Source organism: Agelaius tricolor, unplaced genomic scaffold (assembly GCF_023055355.1).
Source record: "Agelaius tricolor isolate 1412-34295 unplaced genomic scaffold, bAgeTri1.0.p SCAF_28, whole genome shotgun sequence".
Classification (NCBI taxonomy): Eukaryota; Metazoa; Chordata; class Aves; order Passeriformes; family Icteridae; genus Agelaius; species Agelaius tricolor.
The window spans coordinates 5699452-5719453 of record NW_027269288.1 but is presented as its reverse complement, the minus strand read 5'-3'; the positions used below and the strand labels follow the sequence as shown (position 1 = coordinate 5719453).

The following is a 20002-nucleotide window of genomic DNA, read 5'->3' as shown; positions in this document are numbered from 1 at the left end:
TGGTGCCGCACCGCGCGGGGCGGGTCCTTGCTCTGGGCCCGGCCTGCTCTGCAGCCAATAGAAACGGCGTAGCGCCCTCGTCATTTGCATGCGGCGCGAGAGGCGGGCGGCGCGGCCAATGGGTGGCGGGAAGGGCGGGGCCAGGCGCGGCGGGGCGGGGCCGCCCCCCACGAGGGCGGGCGGCGGAGCGGCGGGAGCGGCGGACGCGGGGCAGGTGCGGGGGCGCGGGGGGAGCGGGGCCGGCGGGACTACCGGGACCACCGGGACATGGCGGGGGCGGTGGGACCGGGCAGGGCCGCGGGCAGCGCTACGGGCGAGGCCACCCCGCCGCATGCCCCTCCCGACGCTGCCTGGTGCGGTGAGAGGGGCCCTCGCCCCGCCGCCTGCTCTCGGCCCATCGGGACCCCGGGCTGTGCGGGGATGCGGAGAGGTTGGCTGTCCCTTCGTTCCCGCAGCCAGGCGAGGTGAACGCTGTTCGTGATGCTCCGGTAGCCTGCGGCCTGTCACCGTACAGCGGCAGGGCAGGAGCCCCGGTGACACGGTGTGAGCCGCCGGCAAAGCCCAGTGACACGGGGGTGGGAACATTGGATTTTCCCCCGAACCAATTTGCGCACAATGAGTCAAACGCCGCGGATCCTGCAGCTCCCTTCAGTTTGCTGCCGTTTCTTAGTCCGTTCCTTGTCTCGGTGACCGGCGGGCTGCGGATGGAAGGAGCCCCGAGCCTGTGGCGGGTCCCCGGTCCCCTCGCAGCCCAGGTGCCACTGCCTGACCATTTCTTCTGCCAGGCCTGAAGCTCCTGAGATTCTCTCTCGCTAGCCTGCATTTTTTTGGGGCTGTTTTCCTCCCCATGAGCCCCGTGCCTGTTCAGCCAGCGGCCAGCACGGGACTGCTCACGCAGGCACCACAGGCTCTCATCCAGGTGAGATGTGGTCTGTGCTGCTGGCAGGTGTGGGCAGGGCACCCAGCCTGCTTCCCAAAATCACGGGTTTCTTCCCCAAGCATTGCTGGGAGCCACAGTGCAGCAGTGGGTGAGTGCCAGAGCAGGCTGGGCGAGATGTACCCAGTCTCTGTCACATCCCCTATCCAGGCCTGTTGCATATATGCAGTGATTTTCCAGCTGGTGAGCAGAAAATTCCTCTACACGGAGCTGCCAACGGCAGATTCAAGAGAGCTGCTGATTTTTATTCTTTATTACTATTATTGTTTTGATGAGGAGGGTGGCAGGGCCAGCTGTCACCTCCCGCTCATGGCCTGCGGGTCTGTGGGTCAGATGCATCACGGAGCAGGAGCTGATCAACTTGGCACATGGCTCCCACCATCTGTGGGGGTAGCAAAGCCACTGATGGGCTGGTGCTGGGAGCATCCCCAAATGGGACGGGGTTTATATTACTGGCTGTTCCTGGAAGTGCTTGTGGCATGGAAACTGGGCACCCTGGCAGTGCTGAGTGGTCCTGTCAGTGTGTCAGCATGGTTTGGAGCAGGCACTGTGCTTATTGGCCCCGTCACTGCCAGGACCGTGCTGAAATGGCAGAGGAAGTGCCAAGATGCTGCCGTGGAGCTGAACAGGACTCAGCTGAGGGAGAGGAACCAGGTTTTCCTAATTTATAGCTGCCAGAGCACCACTGCGTGAGCAGCCTGTCCCAAACCCTGGCCCCCTTTTTGCCAGCTTGGCCTCTAGTTTTCCTGTTAGATCCAGCTGCACTGGTGTTGTTATCACTGCGGGATCACTGAGTCGCACTGCCACAGGGACCAGCCTGCTCCACTTACTGAGGTGGCACGCTCCGGGCTGTTTTTTTTTTTTTACCCAAGATAGCCAAAAAGCCAAAGGCACTGAGAAGGCGTGATGAGCACAAGGAGGATGAGTGGCCAGTGGCAGAACGCAGCAGCCGGGTGACCCTGGTGCTGGAGGCAACCCTGCAGCATCACTGCCGACGCTGTATTTGATTATTTTAAGAGAAACACACCCGGCGCGATGTGAGGCAGTGATGATGCAGCTCCTGCCCAGGCTCCCCGTGGCCCCGGACGAGCCTTCCCCCGCCTGAGCTGCGCAGGGGCGGCTGGTGGCAGCCGCTCGCTCGCCCACGCGCTGCCGGTGCCGGGCTGCGGCGCCGACACGGTTAAAGGCACCGGCGGGATCGGGAGCCGGCTGCCGCCACCGGCGGAGCCAAACTTGCCGAGTCAGGATGTGAGAGCGGCTCTGCAGCATCCTTGGGTGCTGTCGCATCCCGGGGCGCGGAGGGCTCGGCTTTCCCCCCTCTGCCAGACGCCTTTTCCCGGGGACGGAGCGGGAATGGGGTAGGAACCGTCATCCGCTGCGTTTGCCGCCGGCTGTAGCAGCTGCTCGGCACCGGCGCCGCTTCCCGAGAGCCGCGGAGCCCGCAGCCGGGTTTGCCTCGTTGCCTTGTGCCTCCCGACCGCGCATCGCCCTCCGCCCGAGCACCGGAGACAGGTAGGAACGGTGCTGGCTACCGCGGCCGTGGCTCAGCCGTGCCTGGCCGGCAGCCACGGCACACCGGGGACCCGGCAGTGTCACACACCGGGGACCCGGCAGTGTCACACACCGGGGACCCGCGTGGACCCCGTTACTTTGGCTCTGGTGTACGTGACGGCAAAGCCGGAATAACCCCGGTGCTTTTGGGCTGTGTCATTGACTCGGGCAGCTGAGCAGCGCCGGTGCCGGAGCTTCGGCGGTCACGGGCGACCTCACGTGTCGCAGCTGAGTCCCCAGCGCCCGCCTGCCGCGTTGTCGCGATGATGATGATGATGATGATGGGCTGGGGAAGGCGCGGGAGCCCACCCGGGCGGTCGGAGGCCCCTGGTGGGCTGGGAGATGCTGCGCCGCAAAAGAGGCTCCCGGGCCAAAGGAAGGGGCAGGGCTGCTGCTCTGCGGATCCCTGCGGCGCCGGTGCAGCCGGGGGAGGGGGGGCACGGGACCAGCACGGGGCATGAGCACGGAGGTGACGGCAGGAGGTGACAGGAGGTGCCGAGGCGACAGGGCAGGGCAGCGTGAGTCATTGAGCTAAAGTCACCTTCCCCCTGGCATGGAGGGGGGCATTTGCTGCACAGTGAAAAAGGGGGAGAAATATGGGGACAGGCACCTGGCGTGGGGAGATGCGACATTACCTGCATCCCTCACCTGACTTGGGCAGGATGCTGAGGTGCCCATGGCAAGGATCCCCCAGCTCTCCCTGCCCCAGAGCCTCACTCTTGGAGGATTGACTTCACCAGAAGCAGCAGTTTCATCCCTACATTTGCATTAATTCCATGTCCAGTTTCACCCACTCCTGCTCTGATGGCAGCATGTCTGGCAGGCTGCAGTGTGTGGTCCCCCCCATGCTGGCCCAGCTCCCGGGGGCTTCCCAGCCATAAACCATCCATGTCGCAGCATCCACACTCCTGTACCCCATTGTGCTGCCAGGGATGGGAATGGACCTTGGTGGGAGCACAAATCGTGAGGGTGTCCTTCACCTGACTCTTGGGTGCATCCTGCAGAAGAAAACACTTTTCTTCCCTCTCGGGCCACTGCTGAAACTCCCGCAGTTGCAGGCTCACAGCTGAGTTGTGCCATGAGGAAGCTGGAGGTGCAGGAGCAGTCTCAGGGAAGCACCAAGCTGCTGACACAGAGGAGATTGGACTTTTGGTGGTGCCTTTGGCTCAGAGAGCTCAGAGGGATGAATTGGTCCTAGATGCTGGGACACTTTGGTTCCTCAGGATGCAGAGCCCTGACCCGTGTGCCCGTGGTCCAGCTGTGCTTGCCAGCAAAGTCCCTCTAGCACTGCCAGAGACTTGCCAGCCACTGCACTTGGTCCCACAACATTGCTGAGAGGCAGCAGGGAAGGGGCACCGGGTTCTGCTGCAAATTGCAGAGATCTGTGCTCCTGGGGGCACCAGAGCCCCTTGGGACACAGGATCAGCCAGTCCTGAGCCACGCTGGAGTCCGGGATTGTGGCAGGGCAAGCAAGGAGCTGCATGGCTGTGCTGGGACACGGGGGTCCAGCTGTCCCCCTGCAGGACATCTTCCCTCAGCTTTGTTTTGCCACCCTAACGAAGTTGAGCTGGCATGAGTGGGCAGGACAGTGCCCGGCCAGTGGCTGCTGCTGACCTGGTGGTGCTGCAGGCACCAGGAGAGGCTGTGGGAGCTGTGGAACCAACACTCACAGCACCCGGGAGAAGCCGGGGGGTCACAAGGGCTCGGGAGGCTCAGCCAGGTCCTGGTTGTAGGGCTCGGCAGGGTCCTGCTCCAGGCTCAGGTCAGTGCAGCTGGTTCGGGAGAGAGCAGCTCCCTCCTGACTTCTGGAAGATAAACCCGGCTTTTCTGAGGCTCCCTGGGCTCCGGCTGCAGCGCGGCTGTGGCCAAAGGAGCCAGGAGGAGACGCTGCACTCCTGCAGCGCTCAGGAGGAGGGCGATGGGGATCTGTGCCGGGGGCTGCAGCCCGGCCGGGAGCTGCGGTGGGCAGGTGGGCGGCTCCGCGGGGATGGGCTCGGCTGCCGCAGCTGCTGCCATTGGGCTGCGTGGGCTGCAGGGGCTGCGCCGGGATGCAGGCACGCCGGGCCGGGATGCCAGAGGGATGCAGGATGCGGGAGGGATGCGGGATGCTGGCACACTATGCTGGGATGCAGGATGTGGATGCAGGATGCAAGCGTGCCCTGCTGGGATGCGAGCAGGATGCAATACGCAAGCACACAAGCACACAGTGCCAGGATGCAGGCATGCTGTGCCAGAATGCAGGAGGGATGCAGGATGCAGGCATGCTGTGCCAGGATGCAGGCGGGATGCGTGCCAGGACATGAGCACACTGTGTAAGGCCATGCTCCTGCTGAGCCCAGGGCAGCCAGGAGGGAGCCCAGAGAGCTCTCAGTGCCCATCTGGGAAACAGAGCAGCTTGTGATCTGCAGTGTAAAGATGGCATCTCACCGGCCTAAAGAAAGAAGGGATAAATTTAAATCCCAGCCCCAGTTCTGTAGGGAAGTGTCATTGTTTTCTGTGATACTTGAAACTGCTGACAGTGTTGCAGGGGCACGGCTCCCAGGGAGTCATGCTGGATGCCCCTGCCATGGGGACAAGGACAAGGAGGGTCAGGGGTGCCTGGGGGCGAGCCCTCCTTTCCCTCGGAGCTCCCTCACCCCTGTGCACACAGTCAGTCACGTGTGGGCTGCAGGAAAAGCCAGTCTGTTCTCCTCCCCTTAGCTTGTCCCTTTTGGAGGGACCCTCGGGGATGGCTTTGGGTTTTTCAGAATGTTTCATTTTTCAGGCCCGTGTTTCCTCACCATTTCCTGAGATCTCAAGACCCCCGGAAGTTTGGAGAGAGCAGCCAAGCTGGGAAGTCAGAGGAACAGGGCTGGAGCGAGATGGTTTTGGGATCAGTGGGTCAGGGTGTAAGCCCCAGGGTCTGAGGCCAGCAGAGCTGCTGTGCCCACACCTCTGCCAGTGCCACATCTTGGGAGCCTTTTGCACCTTCTGAGCCTTTTGGCTCAGATCTCCTTCAACAGGAAGTGCTGTCGTGCGCGTGCCCCAAAAAACTCATTTCTTCCTCTTTTCCTCTTCCCCTGTGGCAGGGGTGAGGCGGCGAGCGGCTCCGGGGAGCCCAGGCTGGCTCCATGTATCCCGAATCCACCACTGACTCCCCAGCGCGACTCTCGCTGCGGCAGACGGGCTCCCCAGGGATGATTTACAGGTAAGGCTCCAGGGCAGTGCTGGGGGGACTCTGTGGGGCTTCAAACCCAAGCCTGTGGCAACCCAGAACCACCACACTCCCTGAAAGTGCTCTGATACTCCTAAACTGCCCTGGCATGCTTTGTGCAAAGGCTTCCAGCACAAAATCCCCACACTGTAACAGCAGCAGCAGCAGCGTTTTGGGGTGCTGGTGCCTGTTACGGGCATAGGGGGCACTTCCAGGGTCGTGCCAGTGCCTGCTGCAGTGTCCACTGTGCTGTGACATGGGTGTGTGCCCCTGGCCCTTCCCACAGCCACTGACTCTGCCACTCACTCCTGCTCCTCCTTTCTAACGGGGTTTGTGGCATCTTTCTTCTCTCTCCCCTTTGCTGTCGGAAGCGCGAGATACGGGAGCCCCAAGCGCCAGCTCCAGTTCTACAGGTAACCAGGCCCTTCCCCCTCCCCAAAATCCCTCCAGCAAGTGGCTGTGGCTCCTGCCCATGCCCAGATAATGCTGGCACAGCACTGCCCTGCCCAGTGTGCCAGGGTCCCTGTGTGTGGGATGGGCGTCACATGTGTGGCATCGCCTCATCGCCTGCTCGTGGGGTCAGAAGTGCAGTGTGGGGATCCTGGGGTGTGGCTGGGTGGGGGGGACTGTTCTCACAGGCTGTCCAAGCAGCAGAGTGTGGCCACATGGCTGTGGGGGACATCCACTGTGCGGTGTGGGGCTCAGCTCAGCTTGGGGGGAGCGTCCCTTGCCAGTGCTGTGCCTGGAGAAGGCCTTAGCTTTTCCCAAGAGCAGCTCTGGGAAAGCAGCCAGCTGGTCCGTGGCTCCTGCTATTAGGAGCAGTCTCATTAAGTGGTTCAGGAGGCAACATTTGCCCCCATCACCCTTTTACTGTCTGAAGTGAGGGCAGCGCTTCCCCACACACTCTGCCAGCAGCTGCTCCAGCGCTCCCAGGGCCACAGCAGCCCAGTGGTGTGGGACTGGGTCTGGTCTGGCTGCCCTCGGGTGAGGGACTGGGGGCTGCCCCTCGACAGAACCGTGGCACCCCCACTCCATCCCACACATGACGGGAGGAGGCGAGGTGGGATGGCAGTGGGATGGCTCAGTGGCACTGACAGTGTCTGTCCCAGTGCTGCCACCAGCACTGCTGAGCCCCAGCAGTGGGCAAGTTTTGGCTGCCAAACTGGTCTGAACCACTGGACACATCTGGTGCAAAAGGCTCCCAAGGCCAACAGGCAGGAGCTCGTCCGTAGGGTGCCTTCAGGCAGCAGCCACCCGTGTTCATCACCCGGCTCCGTTTCAGGGCTCCCTCCTGCTGGAGGCTGCCTTTCAGTCCTGCCACAGCCCAGCTCTGACTCCACTGCTGCAGGGACCACAGGAGGGCTGTGTCTGCCTCAGGGCACCGTCTCTGCCCCCTGATGGCCCCAGTGTCCAGCCGTCCCCACCGCCCTGTGTGCTGGTGGCAGGGGACCTGTCACCGCAGGGCGAGGGGCGGGCGGTGCCAGCGTTGATAAAGCAGCGGCACATCCCCGGGCTTTTAGTGAGGCGCCATGAATAATTTAACTCCCCTTCGCAAGGAAGAAAATCCCCTAATAGGGCTAATGGAGCGCGGCGAGAAGCCGGACGCTGGGGGCCCGGCGCAGCCGCCAAGTGCTTTGGACGCCAAGCTCCGACACTCCCCTAATGCAAAACAACGCGGCCACCGCCGCTCTTATATCTGCCCTGGGGCAGCCCGGCCGCCCAGAGCTGCGCTGCTGCTGCTGCTGCTGAGCAGCTTCCCCGGCGCGGTGAGTCGGGGCTGGGCACGGTGGGCGATGAGCGGGGATGGGCATCGCCGCGGGGCAGCCGCTGCGGGCAGCGGGGAGATTTTCCGTGCGGGGCGACTCGGGATTTGATGGCTTAAGATGGTTTTCTTTTGGAGTTTGGGGTCTTCCTGGCTTTAGGCAGGCTGGTGGGTGCCAGTTTCCCAGCTTGGCAAGCTAGGCTGGGCAGATATCTCTCCAGGCAGCTGCCCTGCCTGTCGCCCACTTGTTGTGCCCCTGATGCTGCTAACAGTGCTGTTATCCTGCAGAGCCTGTGCTCTGTCCCCCATCCCTGCTCCTTCCTTGCAAAACGACCTCTCCTGCTTGGGCATGGCACAGCTTATCCTGCTGCCACTCATCCCAGGAGCACTGGGATTTCTGCTATCAAATGGCCATGAATGCACCCACCACCTCTATGCTCTCTTGGCCATCCAGTTCTGTTCTGCCGAAAATCAGGGAAGTGTCGAGATAGGGCAGCTGGTGGATTCCCATCCCATTCCTCAGAGCAGCCCAGATCAAACCCCCAACTCTGCTTGCTGCAGCCATTTGGTGCAGCCAGCGGTGCAGCCAGCTCAGGTTTCTCCTTGCTGCTGTCAGGTGAGGGGATTCTACCAGGGCAAGGAGATCCCACTGGGAACAGGGAGATTCCACCAGGTGCCCATACCCAGCAGGAGCCACTGGCATTGCCCTAATTAAAGCTACCAGCACGGCAGGGGGCTGGTGCTAGAGGTACCGGGTGCAGTCTCCAGCTTTGAGGTGTGGCAGGAAGAGGCTGATGACCAGGAGGATTCAGTTTGGCTTTGCCACAAGAGAGGGAAAGGTTTCCTTTCCATGTCTCCCAGCTTTCCCAAGGCCTTGCTACAGACCAGGAGGAACACAGAGTGGTCTCTGGCAGCACTGGAGGACCCCCAGGGTTTTGCTCATACCTGGCCAGGTGCTACTCCATATCCTCTGGGCTTCCTTCTCCTTTCCTCTGGAGGTCACACCTCAGTGGCAGAGAGCCCTTCACTTTTGGCTCCTGCAGCTGTCAATTTGAGCTTCACAGGGAAAGAAAAAACCACCAGTGGGAGCCTGGCTGGAGCCTGATGCCGGTGTAGATGTGTCACAGTGCATCCCCAGCGGCCACTCTGGCACCAACACCACAATTTTGGCCCCGGTCGCTGCTCCCTGCAGACACTGAAAACGAGGGAAGTTGCGGAGAGAGGCACAGAAATCGAGCGGCTGCCACCAGCAGTGAGGTCCCAGGCACAGAGACAGCCAGGACTGGGGTGTGTGAGAGCCCACCCTGCAGCAGGCTATTTTCAGCAGCCGCACCGGCTGGGAGGTCGCTGCCGCGGCGGTGGGGAAGGTGTTGGCTGGTGGCGCACATTGCGGCAGCGTGACGCAGGCACGGCGAGCACCCGGTGCCCACAGACCCTCTGCCATGTCCACCCTTTGCAGGGAGCCCCACAGGGACCGCATTCCCATCCCAATTTTCCTTGCCCACTGGCACACAGAGCCAGATTCTCACCAGCAGTACTCGTGCCACTGCTCACTGTGCCTCGGCCAGCTCCTGGGGCACGCTGCGTGCCTCGCAGGGATGCAAACCAGTGCAGCCCAGCACAAACTGGGAGCCAGCACAGCTGGGCACAGGCCAGGCTGCTGCATCGTGGCTTGGGCCAGCTGTGTCAGGCACCGCTGCAGCCTCAGGCATGGACTGTGCCACATCCCTGTCCTGCTGCTTCTCCTGTTGTGCTTCAGCTCTCACGCCAAGGCTTTGCTCCGCTGAAGACTGGCTTTGCTAGAGTCCCCATGTGTGGGTGCCACCACTGTGCCATGGCAATGCGGGCAGGGCTGTGCCCTGAGTGGCGAGGGAGCCCATGTTGTGCTTTCCCAGCTCTTTCCGTAGCACCAGAGAGTGTTTGGCGGCGTGGCTGGCCGGCAGAGCCCACGCTCGGGTGGCAGGATGCTCTCCATGACCTACAGTGAGAGCCTGCGCAGCGTGGCCAGCCGGCCCAGCCCCGAGTGGGGGCTGCCCCCAGCCCCCCGGGCGGCCGACGGGCTGGAGCTGCGGCGGCTGCGGGATGTGCGGGCGGCGGCGCGGGCGAAGACTCTGGAGGAGTTCCTGCGGATGCACGGGCTCTCCCTGGCCGACAGCACCGCCCGCGCCACCGGCATGAAGTACAGGTAAGGCAGCGCCGCGAGGGCGGCCAGGGCCGAGGTGAGGGGATGACACAGGGGACGCTGCTCGGTGCTGGTTTGACACCTCGTCAGGAGAGCGGCTCTCACCTGAGCTCACCTCGGCTCCCCTGTGCCGCGCCGAGGCTGGGAGGAGCCGATGCCCTTGGAGAGGCGGCAGCCGATCAGCGCCGTTAGCACTTTCCTGCTTGGTGATCTTTGAGCTTCTCGCTTGACATTCCTGTTTGCTGTTTGGGCATTTGCAGATGCAAACACCCTGTGAGCTTTAAACATTAGGCACTAGAGCAAACAGCCGCCAAAGAGCTGTTTCTGCCTCAGAAGTGTAAATCTCCATCTGATGCAGGTGCACCTCTGCCTGACTGGAGGGGTACATCTTCGCCTGACAGGGGTTCTTCTCCACCTGAGGGGTGTAAATCTCCATCTAAGGGGTGTACATCTCTGCCTGATGGGTTTTCATCTCCTCCTGACTGATGGGTGTGCATCACAGAGCGGGTGCATCATTAATTTTGCATGTGGGTCCTGGTGCAAGGTGTATCAGGATTTCAGCCAATGTCCTTGTCAGGAGGACACTCCAGGCAGATGGAGAGGTGGCCACAGCCCCTGAGAGGGATGGGGCTGCCCTGCCCAGCGCACCTCTCCCCTGGCATTGCAGGTGGGGCAATGGGATGCACAGCCAAGCACCCTCAGTAACCCAGGTCAGGCTTTGGGGGACATCAGGGCTGAGGACAGTGGCTGTTCTCCAGTGACAATACAGGTCTGCCCCTTGTCCCCCACTGCAGTGAAGCCCCCGGAGCTGGCAGCTCTGCCGGCTCCTGCCGTGCTGCGCCGCGGGTCAGGTTCCCCTCTGCTCGCAATGACCGCGGTAACATTTACACAGTGGCAAGAGCCCATCTAATATTCATGGGGACATTATTTATTGATGGGAGCAGCTGGCACAGACACCCCAAAGGTGCTCCTTCTTTGGGCATGTCCCTGCTGCCACCAAAATTTGTGGGGTTTCTCATCCTCTGGGGGCTGACAACTGCTGCCAGGTCCCCCCCGCACTGGAGCCGGCGCTGGCACTGGTGCCGGCAGGATTACCAGCTAAGGAGCTTTGTGAGAGAGGGAAGCGGAGGAGATTACAAGATTTTTCATTAGGTTTGGGGCAAATGTGCATAATTTCCTGCAAGCTCCATCGCTGCATTTTGCTCCATCCTGAGGGGCACGGCAGGTGCTGGCAGCCAGCACGTGGCTCCGGCTGCAGGACGGTGCTGTAGTGGGGCTGACTTTTGTCCTTGCTTCGGCAGGAGGTGCTAGGCTGGAATTCGCCTCACTCGACTTCGCTTGCACTGGGAAAAATAGGGGGAATGTGCTGCTGGGGGACAGCTTCGGCAAGCAGCTGGGCTCTGCCGCGGGAGAGCCATCAGCATCGTCGCCACCGTGGGGTTGCCGATGCACACACGCCTTGCTGCTGCCAGAGGGTTTCGTTTCGGACCCGTGCAGGGCAATCTGTGCCCCAAAGCGCAGCTGTGCCGGCAGCCGTACCAGCGGGGGGATGCCCAGCGGGGCGCAGGGATGCCCTGCCCCGCCACGGCCGCACTCCGGAGGGCACCGGCAGCGGCTCTGCCTCTCCTGCCCCCACCTGCCCGAGCGTGCCGCTCGCTCGTTTCCTGAGCTCATCAAATATTGAGGGCAGGAGGGCTGACGGGAGCGCTCCTCGCCCGCCGCCCCGCAGCCCCCCGCCGTCACGTTGGCGGCGCGCGGGAGGAGCTCCCCGCCTCGCCCGGGGCGCCGGCTAAATTTAGGCAGCTGGCGCTGCTGCCCGCCGGAGCAGCATGCAGGTCTCCTTTGTGTGCTCCGAGCACAGCATCAAGAGCCGGAGCGCCGAGGACCGGCTGAACCGACAGAATGCCGGCAGCCCCAGCCTCGGCACCCGCGGCAAGTTCCGCGCCGTGGCCATGGTGGCCCGCAGCCTGGGGCAGCTCTCGGTGCAGAACGCCCCTTCCTCCAGCGACTCCAGCGTCAAGCAGCCGGGGATGAAATACCGGTAGGAAAAGAGCGCTCGTGGGGCTTTCCCCGTTCCTCATTGCGATCCGGGCGGCGAGGGGGGACTGGGGGTCAGGGGCGCTCCCCTTATCTCCGGTTCGCGTCCGGCTCTGTCGGTTTCTCGTCGCTAAAAGTGCTGACCGTGCGCCTCCGTGCGCTTCCTCGCTGTTTGCTCCTGTCCCCTCAGGGCAGCTTTGATCCAGCGGCGCGTAAAATCTTCAGGATGGGGGAGAGAAGGGACCCTAAAATTCAGAGTAGGATTAGTAGCATCCTCAGTGTCTGCCAAGCCGGGCTGGCTGCCGAGCCGGGGGGGTCTGGGAGTCACGGTAGCGTTAATCCGGGCTGCCATGGCATCCTTTCGGTGCTGCCGGAGACTCAGTGCCCTGCAAAGTGAGTGCAGAGCCGTAAGCAGCTCTGGCTGCCCGTGGTGGTTCTGGAAACGGGGTGATGTGTGCATGTGGGGCCCCCCCGGCCAGCACCCACAGGGCTCACACACCCCATGTCCTGGCTCTGGGGCAGAGCACTGAGGGCTTCTCCCATTGAGGCTGAGTGTGCACCTGGGCATGGGGCTGGGGCTCTCCCCAGATGAGCATGGACCCCAGGACAGGGTAGGGCCCCCCCCAGATAAGCCTGCACGCCATGGTCCAGCTGCCAGCGGCTGCGTGCCTCCGCTGCAGCCCAGATGTGCCAGCATTAGGCAACAAAGTGTGTAAGGCCAGCAGAGCGCTGGGGTGAGCCTGGCTGTCACCCACCAGTGTCATCCAAATCGGCTGAGTCCCCTTACCTGGGTACTGGGGAGAGGGCTGGTCCAGTTCTGTCCAGCTCTCCCAACACCAAACCCTTGTGGTGGTAACAGCAGTACTGGGACAATGCACGGTGGCATCCTCAGGGCTCAGTGCTCCTGCCCCACGGTCAAGTCCTCATCCAGAGGAGGAGCATATCAACACCCTCTCCCAGGCAATGGGTGATCAGCTCAGGAGTCCCCACTGGTGGCTGCTGGAGGGACAGTGGCACAGGGGGATGCTCCAAGCAAGCGGATGGGATAAGAAGGCCATAGCAGTGTAGGGGAATGCTTGGCCTTCCCAAGGTCTGCCCATATCTCTGTTGGACAGCCTGTCAACACGCTTTTGGGCTGGGAAGCCAAGAGCAACAATGGTCACCTGCCCATTGGGGAACCCCAGCAATGCTCTTGGAATGCCCAGGATGAGGCAGGTGCTCTCCTCTCCACATGGCAACCCCAATCACGGGGACTTGAGCCACCGCTGGCCCACAGCCATGACCTCTCCCCACCACAAAATGCTCTAAAAACACCACGGGACGGAGGAGAGCCGGTGGCTCCAGCTGCTGGGCAATAGCATGGCAGCACAAGGGATGCTGCCCTGACTCAGTGTAGCCCACGGTTGCCCGTGGCTGGGCCGCAGCCACTCCCTGCCCGGCTGCCGGTGCCCGTGTCGGCGGTGCCGGCGGTGGCGGTGCCTCCGGTTGCTATGCGACACCCGCGCGGGCGAGCTGCCGCGGCTCACCTACACTTTATTTATTTTAACGCTCATTTCTTGAGCCTTTGTCATTTTTAACAAGTAACTGGCTCTCCATCACCACAGCGAAGGCGTCTGCCAGCCTGGCCCCCTTCCTGAAAGCTGTTCTCCAGTTCCTTGTGCCGGTCAGATTTTCTGGGGTGCTCCATTTCTCCAGGATGTTGCTCCACTCCCGAGCACCCTCGCCTGGTGCAAGCCCTGTGCTTCCCTGTGAGATGCAGAGAACAGGCACAACTCGTGCCATACATGGGATGCTTCAGTCCTGACCACCAGCATGCTGGCTTCTCTTTCTCCACTCTCATTCCCCAGTGCCAGCGGCACTCTCAGGGCAGCTGGACACCCCAGCCTCATTATGGGGAGCTGCTTTAACGAGGTCACTGCTCTCCCAATAGCCCTGCCAGGCACAGCATCACTGCGCAGGTGCAGGCAGTGCCACTACCGAGATGCAGGATGCCCAGCCTGGGATGGCTCATTAATCAGTTGAGATGGGACTCTCATTGTGGAACCATCCCAGGTGGGGATGGGACCCAGGGGACACCACCACACCTCCCAGTCCTCGCGCCCGGTGTGTTTGGTGGCATGCAGGATGCATGAGACAGCGTTTTGGGGCTTTCTGGCACCTTTCCTAATGGTCTCTGTCTTCCAGGAACCTCGGGAAGTCTGGGCTGCGTGTGTCCTGCCTGGGTCTGGGTAAGTGCCAGGGTTTGCCACAGCCCCTCAGCATCCCCTCAGTTCCGCGGCAGCTGCCGGCACTCCCCGGCCAGGGCAGCGCTCGCTTGCCCCGGTGATGTTTGCAAAGGGAAGGAAAGGGTTTTCCTCAGCCCCGCGGCTGTTTTGAGTCACGGCCCAGAAATTGTCAAATTATTTTCTCTTTTCCTGACACGATAGGAAGCGACTGGGCCGTGCTGGGAGCACCACAGTGCACGCGGCAGGGCCAGCTGTGGCCACCACGTGCCAGGGCTGTGCTGAGGGAGCCAGGGTGGGTGGCCTTGATGGGGCAGCGCTCACTGCTCACCACATTCACCGTGCACACCCCTCTCTCTCTCCCCTGCAGGAACATGGGTGACTTTCGGAGGGCAGATCACAGATGAGGTAAGGCTGCACCCCTTCACCCCGTCTCTCCCCTGGTGAGTGGGGAGGGGATGGGGGCAGTGGGGATGGCTGTGGCCTGGGTGCATGCAGCATGCCGGAGCTCACCAGCGCTGTGCGCACGCGCCCGCGTGTGCGCCGGCTCTCGGCCACCCCCTTCACCGACCCCACTCTCTCCTCGCAGATGGCAGAGCAGCTGATGACTTTAGCTTATGACAACGGCATTAATCTCTTCGACACGGCAGAAGTCTACGCTGCTGGCAAGTAGGTACCCTGCTTTGTCTCACCCTACACCCCGACTCCCACCAAATCACAGCGGCAGTGGGAATATCCCAGGTTTGCCAGCTGCAAAGCAGCTTCCAGGATGGGGCTCTGAGCTCTTGTTCATGGGGGGAGTCATGGTTCTGGCAGTCCCATGCTTCCTGTGGTGGCCTCTATCATGCAGATGTAGCCATGCACCCTCTGAGCACAGCTGTACCCAGGGCATTGGCATGTGCCCACGCATTCACTTAAAATTAGCGAGCTCATGCACTGGGGGCAGCTCGGTTCTGGGCGCTGCAGCCAAGGGGCAAACAGTGTCCCCACAGCCACTGCATTTGCCTCTTATTCTCCTGGGGTCTGTGGCCGTCCCTGCTGGCTGTCACCACTCCCCATGGCTGCACCTGCCAGGTGCCAATGGCTGATGTCCCCTTCCCTTGCAGGGCCGAGGTGGTGCTGGGAAATATCATCAAGAAGAAAGGGTGGAGGTAAGCTAGACTCCGTCCCTATTTGGCAAAAGCATCACTGTAGTCCCGATGGGCTGGGAGGGGAAAGCTGGTGGAGCAGCCTTGGGCAGGAGTGTGCCATCCAAGGCAGGGTGCACGGGACTTTGCAGGTGCCACCACCACTGATTGTCTTTTTCTCCCTGCAGACGGTCCAGCCTGGTCATCACCACCAAAATCTTCTGGGGAGGAAAGTAGGTAACACCTGTCCTCCAGTAGAGCAGCTGGCATGGGTCAGGCTCTCACCCCAGGCTCTCACCCCAAGCTCTCACCCACGTTTCCTTTTGCAGGGCTGAGACAGAGAGGGGCCTGTCCCGAAAACACATCATAGAAGGTAGGGATAGGGGTGAGGGCGCTCTCCAGGCGCTGCTGGCCCCGGTGCCAGACTGTGCCTCACCTTCTGCCTCAGTGCTGGCAGCATGGGGCTCAGCACGCCTGACAGCCCATCCCTGCTGCAGGTCTGAAGGCATCTCTGGAGCGGCTGCAGCTGGAGTACGTGGACGTGGTGTTTGCCAACCGGCCTGACCCCAACACGCCGATGGAAGGTGGGTGCGCGCCGCGGTGCCTCGCTCCTCCCCGCTGCCTTTCATCGCCCTCGCGGTTGGTTTGCGCCAGGCTTGTGTTTCAAGGGCATTTTCCCTCCCAAGCAGAATCTGCTCCTCTGCCACCACGGTTGGCCCGTGCCACAGTCACACTTCTGCCACCTCCTGCCTGGCGCCAGGACCCTCTCGGGCCGCGGCGGGGCGGGGTGGCAGTGTGGTGGCAGGTCACTGCCCCCGTCCCAGCAGCGGTGACTCCACTTTCTCTAAATCTCTCTTTTATCACCAGGGGACCCATTTAGTTCCTCCAAGTCCAGGACTTTCATCGTAGAAGGTACTCCCTGCCCGCACTCTGCCCGCCAGCCGCTGCCTGTCCCAGCGGTGTTTCCTGGGGCAGAGCCCCCACTCCTCTGTGATCCCCCATCCTTGTTCCCCCCTCTCAAGCAAACCCTGCCATGAGATGCAGAGGCAGCAGCAGCACAACACAGACACCCCCCTCGCCCTTCAGACTGTACTGCAGTTTAAAGGATAAAAAGCAGAGAGGCTCCCACCCCCCAGGGTCTTGCCATGGGGTGCCCTTGGCACATGCCAGGGTCTGCAGCAGGGTCCCTCCCCACCGGGGCAGCTGTGAGCATGCTGGGCTGTGTGCCTGGTGCCTTGCCCTCCCCGCTGCTCGCCTTTGGCTGCAGAGCACGCCTTGGCTTGGCCCCAGCCTGCATGGCTCAGGGCTGGCTCCCCCTAAGATCCCTGAGTGGCTCACACAGGGCTCAGGCTTCCCTCTGTGGGTCTCTGTGTGGGCAATGCATCAGTCCCTCCCCCTGCAGCAGTGCCAGTGCTGGTAACCCCACAGGGCATGGGGGCACTGGCAGAAGCCTGAGGCTGCTGTCCATGCAGGGAGAGCCTGGCACCGTGTGAGCATGTCAGGTCGGCTGCAGTCCCTGGCACATCCCGAGTGGCTGCTCCCTCTCTCCCCATCCTGCTCTTCTGAAAGCATTCCCTGGACAGCACCCAGCTCCCACCGCAGCACGGGGCAGTGGGATGCTCGCCAGCCATCAGCACCGTGCGAGCCCCCTTCTGCCAGTGCAGCCCCTGCTAAACCCCACCTGCCCCTCTCTCCTTCCCTCCCGGCAGAGACAGTGCGAGCCATGACCCATGTCATCAACCAGGGGATGGCCATGTACTGGGGGACCTCGCGCTGGAGCTCCATGGAGATCATGGTAGGGGCCCAGGGGACGGGGCGGCCGCAGCGGAGCAGCCCCAGCGATGCTGCTGACGTTGATTCAATTAGACAGCAGCTGTTGGGAGCCAAGCGTATGCAGATGCACTTAAGCCTTAATTATTTTTCGGGGTGGCCGCTCAGGACTTGGCTGGGGGGCTGGGCAGGGGGCTCGGGGGGGTCGGCAGGGCGCTGAGGCTCCTGGCTCTTCTGCAGGAGGCGTACTCGGTGGCCCGGCAGTTCAACCTGATTCCACCGATCTGCGAGCAGGCTGAGTACCACATGTTCCAGCGGGAAAAGGTGGAGGTGCAGCTCCCTGAGCTCTTCCACAAGATAGGTATGACAGTGGGGATTCCTCCCCAGCCCCAAAAAGCACAGTGCTCCCCTAGCCCAGTGCTGCTGGGAGCTCGGAGCAGCGGTGTCATCCCCCTGTTCTGCTCTGTCCCCAGGTGTTGGAGCCATGACCTGGTCCCCACTGGCCTGTGGCATCGTCTCGGGGAAGTACGATGGGGGCATCCCCCCCTACTCCCGTGCCTCGCTGAAGGTGAGCTGCACCAGGGCTGGGAGGGCATGGAGAGAGATGGGGGAGCAGGGCCAGGGCCTTGCAAAGTCCCTACGGGAACAGGAACTCCAGGAGCCACAACCCAGGGAGTTTGGGGATGCCCTGCCTGTGCAAGGTGCTGGTGCACCCTGATCCCACCACAACACCCCTTCCCACTCCCCAGGGATACCAGTGGCTGAAGGATAAGATCCTGAGTGAAGAGGGCCGGCGGCAGCAGGCAAAGCTGAAGGAGCTGCAGGCCATCGCTGAGCGCCTGGGCTGCACCCTGCCCCAGCTTGCCATCGGTAAGAGGATGGGCAACAGCAGGGGACAGCTGGGGGTGACACCAGGGATATCTGGGCCATGCTCAAGCTCTGCTCTCCCTCCTCTCCCAGCCTGGTGCCTGCGCAACGAGGGTGTCAGCTCCGTCTTACTGGGGGCCTCCAATGCCGACCAGCTGATGGAGAATATCGGAGCAATACAGGTCAGTGCTCCCAGCAGGAGCAACATTTGCCCACAGCACTCATAGCCGTGCTGCACTGTGCGGGAAAAGGGGGTTATAAACCCGGCTTCACGACAGGTTTTGCTTGTCATGAAGGCGAGAAGCAAAGATGAGGCTTTGCTTGGCTGAGGGGGCAGGGTTGGGCCTGACTCAGGCTCTCCCTAACTGGGTCACCCTGCCGGCAAGCTGGCACGAACGTGGTGGGGTGGAGGCGGTGAGCATCCTCCCGCACCCACCAGGGTCACCGTCCCAACTCCCAGCATTGCCCTCATCCCCCGCAGGTCCTTCCAAAGCTGTCGTCTTCCATCGTCCACGAGATCGATAGCATCCTGGGCAACAAACCATACAGCAAGAAGGACTACAGATCCTAAGCGCGCCCGAGCGCGCCGCGCAGCCCTCGCCGCCCGTTCGCTTGCTTTACGCTTTGTTGGAGCAAAGTGGAGAAGAGTGTGGTTTGCACCGCGAGCGCCGAGAGCCAGCGCTCCACCCGCGCTGCCCCGGACGTGGCTCCGCGGCGCAGGGACAGGAGGCGAGCCCCGAGCTGCCCTGCCCGCAGCCGGACCCGTTGCATGCGTGGCTCCTGCCTCCACGGTGGCGGTGGGCGCGGGGTGCACGCGGGTGCTGTACGCCCACGAGGCCAACAACACGAAGCTGTTCCCCAGCCTGCGCCCGGGCCTCGCCTCTGCCCTCTCCCACGGCACCAGCACCGCGCGGCTGCGGGTCCTGGAGAGCAGCTGCTCCCGGGGAAAGGGGGAGAGGGGTGGGTGGGATGGTGACAGGGAGGGAGTTTGCTGCAGGAAGAGCACGGGGCAGGGCTGGGGGAGTGTGTGCGGGCAAGTGTGCAAGTGTCCGTGTGCATGAACACACGTGGAGACGCACGGACATACAGAGACGCGGGGATGTGTGGATTTGCAGACAGCAGCTGTGGAGGTGCACGCAGCCCACAAGCACCTTCAGTTGTATCTGCACAAAGCTACTGAAAGGCTCCACACATGCACCCACGTACGCCTGTTACAGGGGTGTCTACAGACACACACACACACACACACAGAGTCACACACGGACAGATGTAGCTCTACCTTCACCTCTATCCCTGACATCAGTCTCTGAGAGATCAATTCCTATTTACATATATAGATACCTGTATGTAGATGTGTTCACACGCCTCTGAAAAATACATGTATAATGTATATACACACAGGTAGACACCTGTGTGCTTGTGTATATACAGACATACATGGTTCTGTGTGTTGATCCATATATGTAATATATAGATGTGTACATATCCATGTAATTGGATATATATAAAATATATCCATGTTTGTATGGATATATGCACACATGAAAATTACTGATATGTACTTAAATGTGTGTGTATATGCAGATAGATGTGTATATACAGATATATGTGTAGATGTCTCTATACCCATACCCAGCTTTTTAACTATATACTCATGTCTATACATCTATAAACATATGCCATACATACACGTGGACACAAATATTTGTAATTTAGATACAGCTATAGCTACATCTATATAGCTGTATGTCTAGCTATAGCTATATATATGGATATATGTACGATAGATGATAGATAAAGCTATAGAGAGAACAATATAGCTATATGTATCTATTTCCTTTTAGCTCTCTGTGTACTCTGTGCAAAACATTTTGCCTATATCTATACAGATGTATTCATAGCCACCTACATTTATACGCAGTTTCCTCTGTGCACAGATAAACATAAAAACTGTAAATGTAGGTGCAGACCCTCAGCTTTGTGCAGTGTGTGTGAGCTCTGTAGTGTGAACTCCACACTGTGTGTGTCTCTCTGCTGTGTGGCCATGGCTGCACCTACAGCCCCACTATAAATGTGCATGTGTACAAACACGGAGGGCTCTCTTCTGACCCACTCATGACACCAGAGCTCCCCTCTGTATCTGGTTGAGAGTCAGTGTGCACACCTGCCACATCCACACCCCTACACCTTTAGGTATATGGATTTACCTGCAGCTAAACCTCCACAGCTTTACCTATACATGTACCTCTGTCTACAGAGCTACATCAATGTTTGTGTGCAAACAGAAATATATACATTCATATATGTGTGTGAAATAACAAACATATATATGTCTGTGAATATACACACACATA

General features: G+C 61.0%; 1 protein-coding gene across 6 annotated transcripts; it reads left to right on the top strand.

Annotated features, from left to right (window-relative positions):
• Positions 1-115: 115 nt before the first annotated feature.
• KCNAB2 (potassium voltage-gated channel subfamily A regulatory beta subunit 2) lies at positions 116-18509 on the top strand. 6 transcript variants are annotated; one of them, XM_071449100.1, is made up of 16 exons: positions 117-214; positions 5557-5675; positions 6053-6094; positions 13847-13890; positions 14255-14292; positions 14474-14553; positions 14991-15035; positions 15200-15244; positions 15341-15384; positions 15509-15595; positions 16721-16806; positions 17022-17142; positions 17255-17349; positions 17531-17651; positions 17742-17830; positions 18130-18509. In XM_071449100.1, exons 2-16 carry the CDS (start codon positions 5599-5601, stop codon positions 18217-18219), a joined length of 1104 nt encoding a protein of 367 aa, XP_071305201.1. In that variant the 5' UTR covers positions 117-214; positions 5557-5598; the 3' UTR covers positions 18220-18509. The 6 variants fall into 6 exon arrangements, with proteins under 6 accessions (XP_071305203.1, XP_071305201.1, XP_071305202.1 ...); XM_071449099.1 differs by lacking the exon at positions 117-214 and adding an exon at positions 2100-2449; XM_071449102.1 differs by lacking the exon at positions 6053-6094 and having other exon boundaries at positions 116-214.
• Positions 18510-20002: the final 1493 nt, after the last annotated feature.